General features: G+C 42.9%; 1 protein-coding gene and 1 long non-coding RNA gene across 2 annotated transcripts in view; one reads left to right on the forward strand and one right to left on the reverse strand.

The window, feature by feature from the left end:
• SLC16A14 (solute carrier family 16 member 14) overlaps positions 1–20,849 on the reverse strand; it is a 35,927-nt gene that overhangs the window by 8,704 nt on the left and 6,374 nt on the right. The window contains exons 2-4 of the mRNA XM_003908064.4: positions 16,622–16,894; positions 6,217–6,360; positions 2,212–3,189 (exon numbers count right to left, since the gene is read on the reverse strand). Of these exons, the coding sequence (XP_003908113.4) occupies positions 2,212–3,189; positions 6,217–6,360; positions 16,622–16,880 (1,381 nt within the window). The 5' untranslated portion in view covers positions 16,881–16,894. The remainder of the gene's footprint in view (positions 1–2,211; positions 3,190–6,216; positions 6,361–16,621; positions 16,895–20,849) is intronic.
• Positions 899–8,161, forward strand: LOC116269197. The gene is made up of 3 exons (XR_004176649.1): positions 899–1,115; positions 7,297–7,519; positions 7,640–8,161. It is a non-coding gene; the product is annotated as an uncharacterized LOC116269197 (long non-coding RNA).

Genomic DNA, 20,849 nt, shown 5'->3' on the forward strand with positions numbered 1-20,849 from the left:
CAGGAGGGTGCTTGGGGGTGGCTGGGGGAGGGGACATCTGAACAGGTGAGGCTCCACTGGGTTAGCTCGAGGCTCTGCACAAAACCTCCAGCAGCTCTGACAATCACTACCAGCCCTGGCTGGCTGGCTGAGGGCCACCACCAGAGAGCACCTTTGTATTGGCATTCTGCCCCAGCCTTTGCCATGCTATGCAGACTCCTATCTCCAGTTCTTGGACAGAAGATAGACCTTGTTATCTTCACCCAGCAGCTGGTGTCTTGGGGCATGAGTCTACCTGCCTAAACCTGACTTGCCTTTCCACAAAGGCACTGGACCAGACACAAGATTCCTTGATGCCCAAGGCTTCTGGTATGCCCGAATACCAAGTTCTCTGGTGAATTTGCCTCTTGTAAATGAAGGGAATACATGACAGAGATCGTATCCTAGATGTTGCCAGCTAGTGGCCTTCAGGCCTGTGGTAGGCAGAATGCTCCTATCCCTAATTTCTCTACCCCATGAATATGTGACCTAATTAGGGCAAAAGGGACATTGCAGGTGTGATTAATTTAGGACCTGGGCTGGGGAGATGATCCAGGATCAGGTGAGCCCAATGTAATCATAGGCACCCTTATAAGTGAAAGGAGGTGGCCAGGCATGGTGGCTCACGCCTGTAATCCCAGCACTTCAGGGGGCCGAGGTGGGAGGGATCGCAAGGTCAGGAGTTCGAGACCAGCCTGGCCAATATGGTGAAACCCCATCTCTACTAAAAATACAAAAAAATTTAGCCAGGCGTGGTGGCGCATGCCTGTAATCCCAACTACTCAGGAGGCTGAGGCAGAAGACTTGCTTGAACCCAGAAGGTGGAGGTTGCAGTGAGCTGAGATCATGCCACTGCACTCCAGCTTGGGTGACAGGGGGAGACTCCATCTCAAAAAAAAAAAAAAAAAGGTGAAAGGAGGTGGCAGGAAGTCCGAATCAGAGAGAGGTGGGAAGACGTTACACTGCTGGCTTAGAAGATGGAGCAAGAGGGTACATGCCAAAGAATGAAAGTGGCCTCCAGATGCTGGAAAAGACAAGGAAACAAATTCTCCCCTAAAGCCTCAAGAAGGAATTCAGCTCTGCTGACATCCAGAACAGTAAGATAATAAATCTGTATTTGTGTGTGTGTGTGTGTGTGTGCGTGCTTGTGTGTATGCATGCATGTGTGTGTGTCTGTGTGGAGATGGGGTCTCACTGTATTGGCCAGGCTGGTCTCGAACTCCTGGGCTCAAGTGATCCTCCTGCCTCGGCCTCCCCAAGTACTGGAATTACAGGTGTGAGCCACCACGTCTGGCCAGTCTGCATTGTTTTAAGCCACCGTAAGTTTCTGGCAATTTATTACAGCAACAATAGGAAGCGAATGCAGGGCTGGATTGAGTCCATGGATGTGTTCTGTTGCACCTGCCACATGGTGTTTTGGAAATCTGTTAGTGCTACCTAACAGTACAGATTCTTAGCTTCCCTTTGGGGAGAAACAACACCCAGAAGATCTGGCAACAATTCTCAGTATTTCTTGGTGACAGAAATCAGCTGGAACTGCCCAGAGGCCACCTTCTTCAAATGGGTAAGGAGCCCGGCAGTATTCCATCAACCCATCCGCTTTATTTCCTCACTCTACCAGCCTGACTGCCTTATCATGTGGAGAGGATCGAAAGTTCATCTACATTTCATCTACATTCTACATAAAAGAATGGCCTTGGCCGGGCACGGTGGCTCTTGCCTGTAATCCCAGCACTTTGGGAGGCTGAGGCAGGTGGATCACCTGAGGTCAGAAGTTCGAGGCGAGCCTGGCCAACATGGTGAGACCCCATCTCTACCAAAAACATAAAAAATTAGCCGGGCGTGGTGGTGTGCACTTGTAATTCCAGCTACTTGGGAGGCTGAGGCAGGAGAATCGCTTGAACCTGGGAGGCAGGGGTTGCAGTGAGCTGAGATCGCACCACGGCACTCCAGTTGGGGCGATAGAGCAAGACTCCGTCTCCAAAAAAAAAAAAAAGAAAAGAAAAGAAAACAAAAGAAAAGAAAGAATAGCCTTTAACTTACTCAAATGTATAAATGAGAAATTAGGGGGCAGGAATGGGAAGATAAAAGGAACATGTGCACAAATGGAAACCTCCTTCTTATCTTGGACTTTATAACATAACACACCATATCTACATGCACTCTGAGCTCTTAAAACCTCACAGAGTTTACCTGCAAAAGGTGGTCCCAGCAACGCAGAGATGCCATTAGCACAGATGATGATGCCGTAGGCATTGGCCAGGTGTTCAATGCCAACCAAGTCTTCAGTCACTACGGGCATTAGGGAGAAATAACCACTGGAAAACCCTATCAGTGCGCAGATGACCGCCAGGCCAGCGTATGTGTGCATCAACGGCAGAATAAAAATACTGAGGACAAGGGTGAAGTTGGCCAACAGGAAGACGTTCCAAACACTGATGCAAGGTAAGTCGGCTATGACGCCCAGGATCACTTTTCCGAAGATGTGAACTATTGCTATAATTGACGTCAGAGGGAAAATGTCGTTTTGCTCCGATAAGTTATACAAATTGACGATTTCTGGGAGGTGAATGAAGGGAATGACAAAGCTGCTGTATGCAAACAAAGCCCAGAAAATAAAGGCTACAAACATTCGATTTGTAAATAGAGAGGCTGTCCCAAAGTAGCCCGAGTACCAGTCCTCGAAGCCCTTCCTGACTCTCATGGTGAGCCAGCTGAGCGTCTTCAGAATCCGGAGAGCCCACATGTTCTTCCTGTGTCCGGCCCGATCGGGGCACTCCTGGGCTTGCAGGTCGCCGAGGGTCTCCTCGTTCCCGGGCCCACCATCCTTCTCTTCTGTTCTTCCCTGCTGTCCAGCTGACTTCACAGATTCCGTGGAGTGCGCCGGCAGGACGCGCAGATCTTTCTCTCCTGGATCGTTTGGGTTTTTCCCAGGAGAGAGGGGCCTCATGAGCGCCCCACACACACACAGGTTTAAGGAAACGGCACCTTGGATCAGCATGGCATTCCTCCAGCCGTACTCTGCGCACAGGTACTTCAGCAGCACAGTCATCAGGAACGTACCGAATCCGGTTCCCGTGGTGCTGAGGCCCTGGGCGAGGGCGCGTCTCTTCTGGAAATACCTGCCCACCATGACCACCGCTGGCAGGTAGGCCATCCCGCTGCCCAGGCCTGCACAGGCCGACAGGGGAAGAAAAGACACGGTGCAACATCAGTGGCCAGATCCAGAATTTGCAGCAAAGATCACTTGCATTTCCTTAATTAGCATCTATTTACGCTTTTTTATTTCTGACAAAGCTGTAACAGTGATTATTTAAAAAGCAGCCCCCAGGGATAAGCGGCAGAAAGACCATCCAGCCAAGCAGGTTTCTAGCCCGCCATTTTTCCCAACAGGCTTTGCGGCACAAGTTCCTCCAATAACAAAATGGAGCCGCATTCTCACATCAGAAAAATATAAGCTCCAGACAGGCAAGACCATGTATTTTCACCACTGGTATGCCCAGGACTGCCCAGAACAGACAGCATGTGCTTAGCAAGTTGCTGGGAGAATGAATGGCTTCTCTGAGGACCTCTGCTGTCTTTAGCCTCCTCTGATTGCACTATGTGTCCAGACACCCCAACCTGGCTCCTTAGTCTCAGCAAAAGGAGTGTTTATTTCCTCACCTATAACACAAAAACCCCCGTGCTAGCCCTATTATTGGACGATTATAGGGAAGAGTTTCTAATGTACTCAGGGAAAATATCTGACTTTTTTTTTTTTTTTTTTTTTTTGAGACAGGGATTCACTCTGTTGCCCAGGCTGGAATGCAGTGGTGCAGCCACAGCTCATTGCATCCTCCAACTCCGCAGGCTCAGATGATCCTCCCACCTCAGTCTCCCAAGTAGCTGGGACTATCACCGCGTGTGGCTAATTTTTGTATTTTTTGTAGACACGTGGTTTCACCATGTTGCCTAAGCTGGTCTCAAACTCCTTGGCTCATGCGATTCACCTGCTTTGGACTCTCAACGTGCTGGGATTACACGTGTGAGCCACTGCTCTTGGCCAACATCTGATATTTTTAAAGAACCGTTTTCACCAGAGGAATATGTTCTAGTGATCTATTGCAAAATATGGTGACTGTACTTAGTAATAATATATTGTATATTTTTCAAATTGCTAAATGTAGATTTTAAATGTTCTCATCACAAGTATGTGAGGTGATGGATATGTCAATTAGCCTTATTCAATCATTCTACAATATATACATGTATCAGAACATCACATTTGACTCCACAAATATTTACCATCGTCAATTATGACTAAAATAGAAATATTAAAAATGTATTATGTATAATGAGGGAAAAAAAGAACTGTTATCAGGTCCTTCAATCAATGGTTTTTAAATTATGCTTCAGAGGATACAGAAGTGCTTTATGTGTGTATGTGTATAGATATATATTACAAGAAGCAACTTGGGATTTATATGGACAGTAGGTTATTATGTTCACTTTCTCCTCCTATCAAAAGATACATACTTAAGCTTATATGTTTTTTATATATGTGTGTGTGTATATATATATATAAAACCACATTTACCTATTAGCTAACATTTACTGAGCACTTTGCTTAGTGCTTTATACAAATTATGTCATTTAGCGGTTTCAACAACCATGTAGACTAAGCTCTTCATTATACCCATTTTGCAGAAAAGGAAACTGAGGTGTAAGTAGGTTAAATAACTTGCCCAAAGTCACACAGATAATAGCAATGAAAAAAGAAAAGCCAGAATTCCAAGCTAACTTTTAACTCTTATGCTAACACATTCACTGTCGCTCTGTACTCAAAAAGAATGTCAAGCTGGAGATTCAGTTTATTTAAAATGCAATTGTACAAGTAATTACTCATCTGTGTGAATCACACTACCTGTTGATAAAGGAAATTGTGGCTGGGAATATATTTTGCATAATAGATATGCAGATTGTGGTACCTGGCAGCCAATATTAACCTCTTCACGGGGGAATGACAACCTAACTGTACTCTAGATTTGCTTCTTAGTCTCTACATATATGTGTGGTTTATGCTATTTTATGAATTTGAACAGGGCTAAAAGAGTAAATGATTATAAGGCCGGGTGCTGTGGCTTATGCCTGTAATCCCAGCACTTTGGGAGGCCGAGGCGGGCAGATCACCTGAGGTCGGGAGTTTGAGACCAGCCTGACCAACATGGAGAAACCCCGTCTCTACTAAAAATACAAAATTAGCTGGGCATGGTGGTGCATGCCTGTAATCCCAGCTACCTGGGAGACAGAGGCGGGAGAATTGCTTGAACCCAGGAGGTGGAGGTTGCAGTGAGCCGAGATTGTGCCATTACACTCCAGCCTGGGCAACAAGAGCAAAACTCCATCTCAAAAAAAAAAAAGAGCAAATGATTATTAAAGAGTAAATGAATGTTATTGATTTCCTTAGTCTTTGTTTTTTTAATGTTTACTTATCTATGTTTTTTCTTTTCTATTTTCACACAGGAGGCTTTATTATTATTATTTTTATTGAGACAGAGTCTTACTCAGTCAACCAGGCTGGAGTGCAGTGGCGCAATCTTAGCTCACAGCAACCTCTGCCTCCTGGGTTAAAACTATTCTCATACCTTAGCCTGCTGAGGAGCTGGGATTACAGGCATGTGCCACCACACTTGGCTAATTTTTTTCTTTTTTTGTATTTTTAGTAGAGACGGGGGTTTCACCATGTTGGCCAGGCTGGTCTTGAACTCCTGGCCTCAAGTGATCTGCCCACCTTAGCCTTCCAAAGTGTTGGGATTACAGGCATGAGCTACTGCCCCTGGCCTATTATTTAGTTTATTTCCCACACCACACTGATGTAATTTCCTTAATCTTTGGTCCATTCACCTAAGTCAACATTACTGCCTTCCTTTTCCTGTCCCTCACTGGAGATAGCACTGGCATTTAGAACCAGGCATGGAAATAGAATTTGATTCTATTAGGGAGGCCAAGTATTGTTGCTGCGTGGGCTTCCCCCACTTAAGGCATAGTAAAATGTAATGTTAAAATGTATTTCCTGGAGTGTAGGGAGGGGTTGGGGTGAAGTGGGATAGAGGAAACAGAACAGAATGTTTTAATGGGTCTCTTCCCCACAATTAAATCCACTGCCAAGATGTCTTATAATACATTTAAAATCGAGTTTAAAAAAAGCCACATGCTTACCAGCTGCCACTCCAAAAGTAATGAAGAGATAATGCACGTTTGCAGCGTAGGCACTCAACACCCAGCCCAGGGAATTGACGAGCCCTCCAATGATCGCAGTCTGGCGGCACCCACAGGTGTTAATGAACAAGCCGATGAAAGGGCCTGTCACAGAGCATTGGAAAAGGAATTGACTAAAGGCGCTTCAGTTTCATTCTTTCTCATAAATCTTCATGTGAAGACACATAATAAAATGTTACTAGAGCTGTTAAATGAAACAAAAAGCCCCCATTGCTTTATATGCCAAACATTTTTAGCATGCAAAGATGATTTTAAGTAATTTCATCAGAGAGCAAAGGTTCTAGGTTTTCAAGAAAGGCAGACCTGAAATAAATAGACATTCATTCTTTCGTCTACAACAAAACCAGTGGTCTAGGAGCTATCTCTAGCCTGTGGATGCGTTTTGTCGATCCCATACAAAGTCTAAAAAATGTCTGGAATTAGTTGCTGATGTTTAAAAATGAAGAGTATTCACAAAAAGTCCAGTGGCAACACAGACTACCTTCCCACAGGACCAAAGTTAGTTGGAGCTGTGCGGTGACTGAGCCCGTTTGACTGGGACACACCCTTTCCAGTTTGCTACAGTCTCCATCCTTCCCTCTGGTCTTAAAACCTGGCTTCACTTACATTATTTCTTTGGCTTCTTTCAAAATTAAAAAAAAAATTCAGTTTTTGACTAAAATAGAAATATTAAAAATGTATTATGTATAATGAGCAAAAAAAAGAACTGTTATCAGGTCCTTCAATCAATGATTTTTAAATTATGCTTCAAAGATACAGAAGTGCTTTATGTGTGTGTGTGTATAGATATACATTACAAGAAGCAACTTGGGGATTTATATGGACAGAAGGTTATTATGTTCACCTTCTATTGAAAGATACATACTTAAGCTTATATGTTTTATATGTATATATATTACCATATTTATCTATTAGCTAACATTTACCGAGCACTTCGCTAAGTGCTTTATACAAATTATGTCATTTAATGGTTTCAACAACCATGTAAACTAAGCTCTCTTCATTATACTCATTTTGCAGATAAGGAAACTGAGACCAAAAGGGAGTACAGGAAGGGAATCTTCAGAACTCTTGTGCTTCAGGCAGAAAACTAATAGCCTGTTTTCATGAGGATACCCAGATTGAAACCAAGCTGAAAAGAACTAGTTGTCATCACTTCATACAGACTCCCATCCCTGCTGGTGTGCACAGTCTCTGACCAGACCTATCAGGCTATGGAGATTCGGGAATCCATTTCCATTGTGTAAGTTGTGACAACACTCACAAGAGCACAGTATTTTATGAAATGCATTCTGATTGTTTCCTTTATGCTGACTTTCTAGTTTTGTTCTGTTTTCTTATTTTTGCTTTTGTTTTGATACAGGGTCTCACTGTGTCACCCAAGCTAGAGTTCAGTGGTGTGATCACGGCTCAGTGCAGCCTTGACCTCCCTGGGATCAAGTGATCCTCCCATCTCAGCCTTCTGAGTAGCTGGACCTACAGGCTTGTGCTATCATGTCCTGCTACTTTTGTATTTTTTATAGAGATAGGGTTTCTCCGTGTTGTTCAGGCTGGTCTAGAATTTCTAGGCTCAAGCGATCTGTCTGCCTTGGCCTCCCAAAGTGCTGGGATTACAGACTTGAGCCACGGCACCTGGCTGACTTTCTAGTTCTTAATTGTCAACCTTCTTTGTTCTCCTCCTGATTTTGTGGTAATTTCTGATGTCACTGGAGCTGAATGCTTATCCTGTGATCAATGATTCCTAGTTCAAATAGGAATCCAGATTTATATGAGCTAGTACTCAATATTCAGTAAGATGGCATATTTTAATCATCATCTTATTGTTGATCATTACTTTACAAAGTTATGAAACCTTATATGCAGAAGAACCATGTTAAAAACTTGTTTAAAGAGCTTCCCTTTTGGCTTAAACTAAAATAAAGTTTCCTTTAAAGTTCTAACTATATTCATGTGTATATTTAGGTAGAGTCTGCTAATGAGTTTATTTTGTCTAGTGGTTTTGTGGGTGCCTAATCCTAAAAACTATGAAGGTAAAGACTTATTAATATAATTAACTCTGCTGCATTACAGGAAATAATTCAGTAAATCAACTTCTTAGAATAGACTTAATATATATATATATATTTTTTTATATATATATATTTTTTTGAGATGGAGTCTCGCTCTGTTGCCCAGGCTGGAGTGCAGTGGCGCGATCTCAGCTCACTGCAAGCTCCGCTCCCCGGGTTTACGCCATTCTCCTGCCTCAGCCTCCCGTGTAGCTGGGACTACAGGTGCCCACCACCACGCCCGGCTAATTTTTTTTTTTTGTATTTTTAGTAGAGAGGGGGTTTCACCGTGTTAGCCAGGATGATCTCGATCTCCTGACCTCATGATCTGCCTGTCTCGGCCTTCCAAAGTGCTGGGATTACAGGCGTGAGCCACAGCGCCCGGCCTAGACTTAATATATTAAACATACTTTATATAAATGTTATTAAATATGCATATTATAGAAATAATATATAAAATAAATGCATTGATTAAAAATCTGATGGAATGACTGGGGTTAAATGAAATTCACATACCATAAGTTAGACATACTTATTTGATTTCTTCACACATTTTTATTTTTGTTTTTTTAAACCCATGGTTACTTGACTACGCCTAGCTTGGATGAGTGGGTAAAAAACAGAAAAATGCATGACTTGTCAGTTTGCTGTTTATAGCCCTTTGAAAGGTCAGCAGATCACAGTTCAGTAGCACAATCATGTTTTCCACTTCACAGAAAGGGCCCAGAAGCAAATTTTTCTGAGGTGCTTTATGAAACATTACATTAAAAAGGCGCTTGAGAAAAAAGAAAAAAAAAAAGGAGAAAATTCCAAACTCAGTGCAAATATTCATATCTGGAGGAATTTTATAAATTAAATAAAGTATAACTATTTTACTGCTAAAAACATTAACTAAACAGCCAGACACTGTTATCAACTCAATCAACTCTCGCATGCTGGGGCTTCAGTCATTTGTGTTTTGCAGATGAGCAAAGCGAGACCCAGAAATGCTGTGACTTCTCCATGGTTACAAAATATATGTACATTTAAAAAAAAAAACAAAAAAACCAAGCTCTTTGACTCTCAGTTCCCTCCCTTCCTTCCTTCCTCCCTCCCTCCTTTCCTTCCTTCCTTCCTTTCCTTCCTTTCTTTTTCCTTCTTTCTTTTCTCTCTCTCTCTCTTTCTCTTTCTTCCTTTCTTTTCTTTCTTTCTTTCTTTTTTGAGATGGAGTTTCACTCTTTTTGCCCAGGCTGGAATGCAATGGCGCGATCTCGGCTCACCGCAACCTCCGCCTCCCGGGTTCAAGTGATTCTCCTGCCCCAGCCTCCCGAGTAGCTGGGATTACAGGCATGCGCCACCACCCCGGCTAATTTTGTATTTTTAATAGAGACGGGGTTTCCCCATATTGGCCAGGCTGGTCTCGAACTCCTGACCTCAGGTGATCCACCTGCCTTAGCCTCCAAATGTGCTGGGATTACAGGCATGAGCCACTGCGCCGGCTCAGTTTCATTTTCTACACACTGTTTACTGATGGTCCACTAGCATTGCCAAAATCAAACCACCATTTCAAGAAAATAAAAGAAGTTCCCACACAATCTAAGGAGAAGGGGAAATCATACAATTGAGATACAATCCTTTGACCACGACTCACACTTTTATAGAGTAATTCAGTGTTTTGGGATGAGATTATCCAGATTATCTTTTTCATTTTCAGAAGGAATCTGAATCTTGGACCCTTTCCCACTGTAATAAAGTGTCCCAGCCGGGTGTGGTGGTTCACACCTGTCATCTCAGCACTTTGGGAGGCCAAGGCGGGTGGATCACGAGGTCAGGAGTTCAAGACCAGCCTGGAACTACAAAAATTAGCCAGGTGCAGTGGCGGGCGCCTGTAATCCCAGCTACTGGGGAGGCTGAGGCAGGAGAATCGCTTGAACCTGGGCAGCAGAGGTTGCAGTAAGCTGAGATTGCTCCACTACACTCCAGCCTGGATGACGGAGTGAGACTTCATCTCAAACAAAAAGTGTCCCATTGCTGTGGGGAACACGCTCAGGAAGTTATATTTTATTGACCCATCCTGGCAGCTGATAGGGGAGAAAAAGCACCAGTGAAGAGAGGAGCAATCACAGGTGAGCCTTGGCAGTGCTGGGGGATGGAAGTAGGTAGTTCTTTGAACTCCAGGTCTCTTAGGGTAACCCCTCATCATAGTAAAGAGTTAGGAGCCTCTAAATCAATGACTGTCTGCTTTAGCTGAACAGTGGTGTCGCTTAGGAGCTTAAAAAAAATCCTGATACTTGGAGCCCATCCCAGGTGCAGCCTGAGCATGGGGTGGGGAGCGTAAAGCTCCCCAGGTGGATGTGATGTGCAATCAAGATTGACAATCACTGCTCTAAAGTGATTTAGCAAGTAATCTATCTTGTGTAGCCTGTGGATTCCCCCAACGATAAGGCATCCACCAAGAATTATTCAGAGAGCAATTATCACAAAGGCTGCTATAGATACTGTCAAAGGAAAATACAAACTTGGCACCCCAATTCACTCTGCCAAAAGAAAAAAATTAAGCTGAAAGCTGACTCATGCAAGCAACTGCTTTTCCTTTTATTCCTAAGCAGATAGCCACAGAGAAAGGGTTATACAGCTCCACAGGTAGCTGCTCTATGTTCACCTTATTTTATGTCAAAGTGCCGATTTACTGAGTGTGAGATGAATACGAAATTGATGATTCCCTGACCTGCACCTTTTCTCTTGCAACATGTGGATTACTGTACCCTCCCTTTCCCCTCCAGGCCACTTTTCCCCTTTAAATATTGATGTCCTCAAAATCATCTTTGGAGAGAGGCACAGGTAACAGACTGTTTCTGTGATCCTGTGTTTATTTCTTTCGGGCATGTCCCTAATCTTGGCAAAATAAACTTCCAGGTTGATTGAGACCAGTCTCAGATATTTTTTGGTTTACAATACAAATGAGGTGGTTACATTTTATTAAAAGTTGGGACCTTCTGCAGGACAGTGGCAAATCCATGCTACTCATTGGGCTGAGGCAGGAGAATCACCTGAACCCAGGAGGCAGAGGTTGCAGTGAGCCGAGATCTTGTCACTGCACTCCAGCCTGGGTGACAGAGCGAGACTCCGTCTCAAAAAAAAAAAGAAGAAAACAAGGTATATTTATTACATTTGCCATATGCAAACCACTGCCCAAGACAGAGGACTTTCAACTACTGTCATGTAAATCATGGATTTTTTGGCTAGGCCCAGTGGCTCATGCCTGTAATTCCAGAACTTTGGGAGGCCAAGGAGGGGAGATCACGAGGTCAGGAGATCGAGACCATCCTGGCTAACAAGGTGAAACCCCGTCTCTACTAAAAATACAAAAGATTAGCTGGGCATGGTGGTGGGCGCCTATAGTCCCAGCTACTCAGGAGGCTGAGGCAGGAGAATGGTGTAAACCCGGAAGGTGGAGATTGCAGTGAGCCGAGATCTTACCACTGCACTCCAGCCTGGGTGACACAGTGAGAGTCCATCAAAAAAAAAAAAAAAAAAAAAGAAGGAAACGATGCATATTTATTGAATTTGCCATATGCAAACCACTGCCCAAGAGAGAGGACTTTTAACTGCTGTCATATAAATCATGGATTTTTTGGCTGGGCCCAGTGGCTAATGCCTGTAATCCCAGAACTTTGGGAGGCCGAGGCGGGCGGATCACGAGGTCAGGAGATCGAGACCATCCTGGCTAACACGGTGAAACCCCGTCTCTACTAAAAATACAAAAAATTAGCCGGGTGTGGTGTCGGGCGCCTATAGTCCCAGCTATTCGGGAGGCTGATGCGGGAGAATGGTGTGAACCTGGGAGGCAGAGATTGAAGTGAGTTGAAATAGTGTCACTGCACTCCAGCCTGGATGACAGAGCGAGACTCCTTCTCAGAAAAAAAAGAAAAAACAAAAAACCAAGGACCTTTTTAAATTTAAGAGGTAGCCCAATTGTGCTTACAATGATTAGAACATAAAAACCATTTGTATTATTCATTTCAAGTATGTTTTCAGTTCTCATTTGATGTAATGGCAGGCAGTGTCATGGTAGACACAATTTTGGAGTCCCATGGACCAGGTTTAAAGCCAGCCCTACACTTACTGGCTGTTCAACCTTCAGTAAGTTACTTAATGTCTCTGAGTGTTGCATATTCTTCTTCTGTAACATACAGACAATGGTCTGTCCTCCAGTGTTGTAGGATCACATGAGATCGTGTACATTAACATGCATTTGGCATGCAGTAAGTGCTCAATAAAGGAGAGCTGTTACTGTTGGTTTCTGGCTTGAAAAACTTCCCTGAGGTTGCTCAACAAATCTGCAGCCACCCTGTACCAGGAGGCTTGGGATAATGAACAGTAATTTTAGGTAAATAGATAGAATAAAAGACCTTTCATTTATGTAACTATGAGGCCTGCTGTGTTATGATTTCTGAGACTCAGAGCAAAAAATGTTTATCTGGCAGGCAGCTTTCCCTGTAGAAAGATTAGTCTAAAATCTGAAATTCCACAGTCTGGAATTCGAGGACTCTCACACAAAATTCTGAACACACAGTTACCTCTCCATTAAATCAAGTGTGACCATCACATTTCACCATGAGATAGGGATTCTTATTTTGGGAATCATCTTTAAAACCATATCCGATCATTTCAGGACTGGTTTCTGTTGCTTATTTCCATAGGACTTATGAAACATAATATCTAAGACCAACTTAGTGGATGATTTGGAAACTATTGGGACATTTCATATCCTGGCCTTCTTCTGAGTCTTTTTTTTGACATTACTGTGTGCGTACACTTCCAAGATTAAATCTACATGTGTTTTGTTTTGCCCCTTACAAATATATTTTTAAAAAGGAAAGAAAGCTGGATTTTAAGTGTTATAGAAACACAATTTTCCTTTACTAAGAAAGTAGAATTACAACTGACATAAAACTTGAACATGCCCGACGCTGAAATAAACCTACCTGCATGTTTCCTATGACAAATAGTCCTAGTTTAACAAAACAAATGCAGATTTGAAGAAGTCAGTTCAATAATGTTACAGACAAAAATGATTTATGCCACATAACTTGAGAAATAACACTTTGTCCTTGTTGTCTATCATTAGGACTACCATTATAACTAATATTGGTTGTTTTTTTGTTTGTTTGTTTTTGTTTTTGAGACAGAGTCTCACTCTGTTGCCCAGGCTGGAGTGCAGTGGCACCATCTTGGCTCACTGCAATGTCTACCTCCTGGGTTCAAGCAATTCTCCTACCTCAGCCTCCCCAGTAGCTGGGACTACAGGCATTTGCCACCATGCCCGGCTAATTTTTTGTATTTTTAGTAGAGGCGAGGTTTCACCATGTTGGCCAGGCTGGTCTCAAATTCCTGACTTCAGGTGATCCGCCTGCCTCAGCCTCCCAAAGTGCTGGAATTATAGACATGAACCACCACGCCTGGCCTTAATATTGTTTGTATTATCAAAAATAACATTGCTTGGCTGGGTGCGGTGGCTCACACCTGTAATCCCAGCACTTTGGGAGGCCGAGGCAGGTGGATTACGAGGTCAGGAGATCGAGACCATCCTGGCTTACACAGTGAAACCCCGTCTCTACTAAATAATACAAAAAATTAGCCGGGCATAGTGGTGAGCGCCTATAGTCCTAGCTACTTGGGAGGCTGAGGCAGGAGAATGGTGTGAACCCAGGAGGCGGAGGTTACAGTGAGCCGAGATTGTGCCACTGCACTCCAGCCTGGGCGACAGAGCAAGACTCTGTCTCAAAAAAACAAACAAACAAACAAAAAAAAACCATTGCTCACACCTGTAATCCCAGCACTTTGAGAGGCTGAGGCAGGAGGATCTCTTAAAGCAGGAGTTTGAGATCAACCTGGGCAATATAGCAAGGCCCCATCTCTACAGAAAAGTTTTAAAAATGAGCAGGGCATGTTAGCATATGCCTGTAGTTTTAGTACTGAGGCAGCTGAGGTGAGAGGATTGCTTGAGCCCAGGTGTTCAAGGCTGCAGTGAGTTTTGATTATGCTACTGCACTCCACCCTGGGCAACAGAGTGACACCCTGTTTCTAAAAAAAAGTAAAAAACAACAACAACAAAAATAAGTTGAATGCCAGCCAAGATCAACAAGTCTCTGAATTGGATTCAAGAAATTAATTACTAATTGGAAATCATTGAAAAGCACAGATTCCAATCAGACACACATTGGCCTGGCATACACATACTCGCACAAAACCAAAAACAGATTAGAGGCCATTTATGTTTCCAGGATAAAATATATTATAAATATTTTAAATTCAAACAATTAGATATAAATATATGGCTTTCACCTTCAAGTGAAACAACTGAAAAACATCAGAGTGGTGGTTACCTCAGAGCATTGTTAAGGGAAGGAAATAAAATTAAATGAGATAATGTAAGGGAAAGCCCCTAGTATATAATAGATGCTTATTAAATATTAATTGACAGTAAGAGTTATTTCATTTTCAAACTGAAACACATTAGCCATCATAGCATTATATTTATAATAACTTCCCAGGTTTAGTATCTCCAGCTATATAAGACTTGACTTCATAGATTGCTGTATGGTTAGGTTTCACTAGAAAGTACAACAATAGGTAGTATATATTCAGGAAAACTTGAATCTATGCTTCCATGTTAAACAATTTTTTTAAAAAAAGAAAATGCAGTCAGACACAGTGGCTCAGGCCGGTAATTCCAGGATTTTGGGAGGCCAAGGTGGGCAGATCTGTTAAGGCCAGGATTTCGAGACCAGCCTGGGCCACATGGAGAAACCTCATTTCAAAAGAAAAAAAAGAAAATACAAGAATATATTGTTATTACTTTCTGTTAGCTATATATCAGTAAGCTTTCTAGAGACAGTTTAGAAGATTTTTCAATAATGAGTGATCAATAATATCTCAAATTGAAAACATCAGAATTCGGGCTGGGCACGGTGGCTCACACCTGTAATCTCGGCAATTTGGGAGGCCAAGGCAGGCGATCACTTGCGGTCAGGAGTTTAAGACCAGCCTGGCCAACATGGTGAAACCTTGTCTTTACTAAAAATACAAAAAATTAACTAGGTGTGGTGGTGTCTGTAGTCCCAGCTACTAGGGAGGCCGAGGCAGGAGAATTGCTTGAACCTGGATGGCAGAGGTTGCAGTGAGCCCAGATTTTGCCACTCTGCTCCAGCCTGGGTGACAAAGCGAGACTCTGTCCAAAAAAAAAAAAAAAAAAAAAAAATCAGAACTCTGAAATGAGATTGTTACTGGACTTTTATAGTGTTTTATCTAACATTTTTATCTTTACAAATATTCATAAATGTTAAATAAGCAGATATTTATAATGGTAGATAATGAATTATAATGGTTAGGCAAACAGACTTTGGGGCTAAATAAAGTTTTTTTAAATGAAAGTTTTCTTTTTTCTTTTTTTTTTTTAAAGCCAGTTAAATTTAGCAGTCAGGGTTTGTTTACCAACTTTAGTGACACTAATGTTAATAAGTTCTGATAATCCACTACCACTGGACCAGCCAAAATGATGAATTTTTAAAATAATCCAAATGTTTAAAGTATTTAAATTGTTATATCACACAAGAGGCAAGAGGACAAATATTGTATGATTTCACTTACATAAGGTACCTAGAATAGTCAAATTCATAGAGACAGAAAGTACAGTGGTGGTGGCCAGGGGTGAGGGGAGATGGGAATGGGGAATTTGTGTTTATTAAATACAGTTTCCGTTTGGGAAGATGAAAAGAAGTTCTGAAGATGGATGGTGGTGATGGTTGTGCAACAATATGAGTGTACTTAATGGGATTCAAAATGCTTACAATGGTAAAATTATTTATTTTTGAAAGGGAGTCTCACTTTGTCTCCCGGGCAGGTGTGCAATGGTACAACCTCGGCTCACTGCAACCTCCACCTCCCAGGTTCAACCAATTCTCTTGCTTTAGCCTCCTGAGTAGCTGGGATTACAGGCACACACCACCACACCTGGCTAATTTTTGTATTTTTAGTAGAGACAGGGTTTTACCATGTTGGCCAGGCTGATCTCGAACATCTGACCTCAATTGATCCACCCAACTTGGCCTCCCAAAGTGCTGGGATTACAGGTGTGAGCCACCGTGCCTGGCCTAAAATGGTAAATTTTATGTGATGCATATTTTATCACAATTAAAAAATAGTAGCTAGTCACATCCAATATCAAATGTTACAACAATATAAAACATTACTTACAGTGGGAAATTGTCATTTGATAATGATTCAGTTTTACAACAGGTCACACGTGAACATACCCACTATCAAGGTGATGCCCATGCTGAGGGAGCTGACCCACGCGGTCAGGCCACGGCTCTGGTGGAATTCTTCCAGCCATTCCACATTGAGGACACCCAGGGCCATCTGGGAGCCCATGATGAGGATGTGCACAAAGAAAGAGGAGAGCACCATCATCCAAGCCCATCCGCCATCAATGTTTGGGTGGGGCTTAAGTGTCTTTTTGTCTTTGGGGTCATCTTCAAAATCATACCCAATATCTTCATGACTGGTATACATTTTCCAAGATTTTTCTGAAATACATATAACAAATAATTTCATGGAACATCTAAATGAAAAATACCTTCATCTTCTCTGTACAGCTCTACCTCCCCATCATGGTCAAAGTGGCTCCAGTATCACATCTGATCTTCAGGTTAATCTTTGTCACCATACAGATTTGAAGATGCTCCTTACTGTTTCCCAGGATCAGGTGCTTTTATGAAACCCATTTCATCTTACAGCCATCACATATATAGGTATTACAATCTTGGGAATAGACTCAGAGAAGTAAGGTGATTTTCTAAGGCCTGTATTTAGTGTGGTCAGTTGGGAAACTAGGATTTGACCCCAGTTAGTCCTGACTCCAAACCCCATACCCTGTCTCCCTTACAGAGATGGATACTGACAGGTGACAAGAAAGATGTCAGAGAAGGAACATCTGGCTTCTGGCAGCCTTTCAGGGTAGCTTCACCTTGGTGGGGCCCCTAGAAGAGGATCTGGTTCTCAGTTTTTGTGGGTGCAAATGTTAATTTGTTAATTTGCATCCAGAGTGGATTAGCCTCAGGGGGTCTGGCTCATGCTAACCCAACTCAGGAGAGACTGATAATGCCAATTGATTACAATGAAAGACATAGCTTTCTAATAATGGTGGTACTTATGTCTCATTATACAAGACACATACTTTACCCCCCTCCACGCATCCCCATTCCTAGTATTTACATGGGGCACTTAATTAGTTACTAGAAAATTACTTCAAAAATAGGGTATCAGACTAAAGGAGTTTGAATAGATACTATGGTGACATACAGGTCACCAGCTGAGGTTACCAGGTAGGCAGGGGGTAGATCATGCAGGGCTCTTGTGAGTCAAATAAGGAGCTTGTAGTTTATCTTGTACATAACGAACAGCCATTGGCTGAATTTACATCAGGAGGAGACATAATGAGATGGGTACTTTGCATAGATCTCTCTCTCAAGATGTTTGAATGAGAGGAGGGAGGCTGGATGGAGCTAGAGGATGCTAGCTCCTCTTTTGTTTGTTTGAGACAGGGTCTCGCTCTGTCACCCAGGCCGGAGTGCAGTGGTGTGATCATAGCTCACTGTGGTCTTGAACTCCTAGACTCAAGGGATCTCCCACTTCAGCCTCCTGAATAACTGGGACTACAGGTACATGCCACCATGCCTGACTAATTTTCTTATGTATATATGTATGTATGTATGTATGTAGAGACAGGATGTCACTATGTTGCCCAGGCTGGTCTTGAACTCCTGGCTTCAAGCGATCCTCCTGCCTCAGCCTCCCAAAATGCTGGTATTACAGGTGTGAGCCACTGTGCCTGGCCCGTTTCATTTTTCATAGTTTTTTTTTTTTGGATGAGAATTAAGTGTGTGTACAAAGACAGGATAAGGAGCAGGAGTTGCAGGTGGAGAGACAGAGATATGATGATATGATGATGATAATGACTAATCCTGGAGATGGCGAAACAGATTGGTCTTGATTAGGAAGAGAGACCCATCCTCTGAGTCTGGAGGAAGGAGCGGGTGGATGGACCTATGATGGTAAGTAGTGGGATGGAAAGTCACATCTGATGGTTTAATTTCTTTGGTGAAGCAGGAAGTTAGGTTATAGGCTGAGAATGAGGAGGGCGGAGGTTGTGTAGGAGCCTTAATGCTCAAAATAATGGAAGAGACTGTTGCCTACAACGAGTGGAAATGATTGCTGGGCAGTTTCAAAGGTCAGGTTGAGCCCTGCAGGGTCCCACTACCCAGCTATGGCCATGGAGCACCAAGGACAGAGCCAGGGAGCACTCTGCCCCGGAGCTTGCAATAAGCTGGAGGACTTAAAAACAACCAACAGCTAAAAGTTGGTCTGCTTTCTAAATCATCACTACATGCCAGCAATTCTAGACAATTACACTGAAAAAAATGTTTAGCTGGTCTAAGTTCCAATTATGTTGAGTTTTAATTATGTATGTGTATGCTTCAAATTAGCCAGTTTTCATTTCTCATCCTTTTGTAAACATTGTATTCTACACGGAAGTTATTTCAAGAACTCCTGGTTTTACAGTTGACCCTGGCACGTGTGTAGCGCCAGCTACACACATTAGTTGGGAGAGGAAGCTCCTAAGAGTTCAGAATTGTTGGTAAAACGATACCCACTTGGCAAAATCCACACCCACAACCCCTGTGGCGTTACGTGTTCCCGCCTTTCTCAGAACACTCTAGGTAAACTGTGCCAGCACAATTATTGTCCAGAAAAAGAACCAGATCTCGAGTCACTTCACTTCTGTCACTCTATGTACTCACTTGGAGATTCTAATTTACAATTTAAAATAGTGAAACAGTGAAGACTGTGAGGTACAAAACCTTGGTTTGGAAAGTTACATTTTAAATTAATACTTGAAACGTTTTCTCAATTTGAACAATACCTTTTTTTTTTTTTGAGACAGAGTGTTGCTCTGTCACCCAGGCTGGAGGGCAGTGGCATAATCTTGACTCACTGCAACCTCTGCATCCTGGGTTCAAGCAATTCTCGTGCTTCAGCCTCCTGAGTAGCTGGGACTGTAGGCATGTGCCACCGACACCTGGCTAATTTTTGTATTTTTATTAGAGACAGGGTTTCGCCATGATGGCCAGGCTGGTCTTGAACTCCTGACCTCAAGTGATCCTCCTGCCTCGGCTTTCAAAGTGCTGGGATTACAGGCGTGAAACACTGCACCCGGCTCAATATCTTTAAAATTGAAATATATTCTTCTTTTAAACAGAAGAAAAATAACATAATGAGTATTACTGACCATTACATGATTATTACTGAAAATCATTTTGTTGCCATGGCAGAGGGTGATGTAAAAAACGATCCATTCTGGGTGTCAAAGTCACTAAGAAGTCTCGAATTGTAGGGCCCTTCTCAGGAGTGTTCTGATGTGGACGGGTAGGAGAGAGGAGCAGATTGTGGCAAATTGCACAGTGCCTACAGCCTATTTCTATCCGCACCTGAGTTAAGAAGTTTTTGTTTGTTTTTACCTTTTTTTTTTTTTTTTTTTTTTGGGACAGGGTCTTGTTCTGTCACCCAGGTTGGAGTGCAGTGGTGTAATCTTAGCGCACTGCAGCCTTGAACTAGCAGGCTCCAGTGATCCTTCTGCCTCAGCCTCCCGAGTAGCAGGTACTACCGGCACACACCACCACAACTGGCTAATTTAAAACTTTTTTGTAGAAATGGACTTTCACCATGTTGCCCAGCCTAGTCTCAAGCAATCCTCCTGCTTTGCAATCTCAAAGTGCTCGATTACTTTACCTTTTTAAAGGCTATGTTTCCCCAAAACCCTAAAATACTCTGACCCCTTAGAGGAAAAGTTTGCTGACCCCTGGACTAGAGCATTGGTTCTGGCTAAGGGTTTATTGGGGAAAAATGAGTGTAGGGGAACCAAGGGTACCAGTGGAAGAGCAACTTAGTGGATCTGTCTGGGGTTCATCTTCTTTCTTTCTGTCACACCTTGTTCTCATTATTATTTTTACCTTTTAAGTTATTCCATCCCTCAACAGCTGTCCAGTCCTCAGCCACTACAGCACCTATGTGCAGTGCTGCTCTTGGCCTGGGTCCTTCCTCCTTCACACATCTCGCTACCTGCCATTATCCAGATTGCTGGGAGTGATAAAATGTTTATCTCAGAAGCCAATTTCCAGGCCGGGTGCACTGGCTCACGCCTGTAATCCCAGCACTTTAGGAGGCTGAGGTGGGTGGATCACCTGGGGTCAGGAGTTCGAGACCAGCCTGGCCAACATGGTGAAACCCCGTCTCTACTGAAAAGAGAAAAATTAGTTGGGCATGGTGGCAGGCGCCTAAAATCCCAGCCACTCGGGAGGCTGAGGTAGGAGAATTGCTTGAAGCTGTGGGAGCGAAGGTTGCAGTAGTGAGGCGAGATCACGTCGCTGCACTCCAGCCTGGGTTAAAGAGCGTAACTCCGTCTCAAAACAAAACAAAACAAAG

Source organism: Papio anubis, chromosome 10 (assembly GCF_008728515.1).
Source record: "Papio anubis isolate 15944 chromosome 10, Panubis1.0, whole genome shotgun sequence".
Classification (NCBI taxonomy): Eukaryota; Metazoa; Chordata; class Mammalia; order Primates; family Cercopithecidae; genus Papio; species Papio anubis.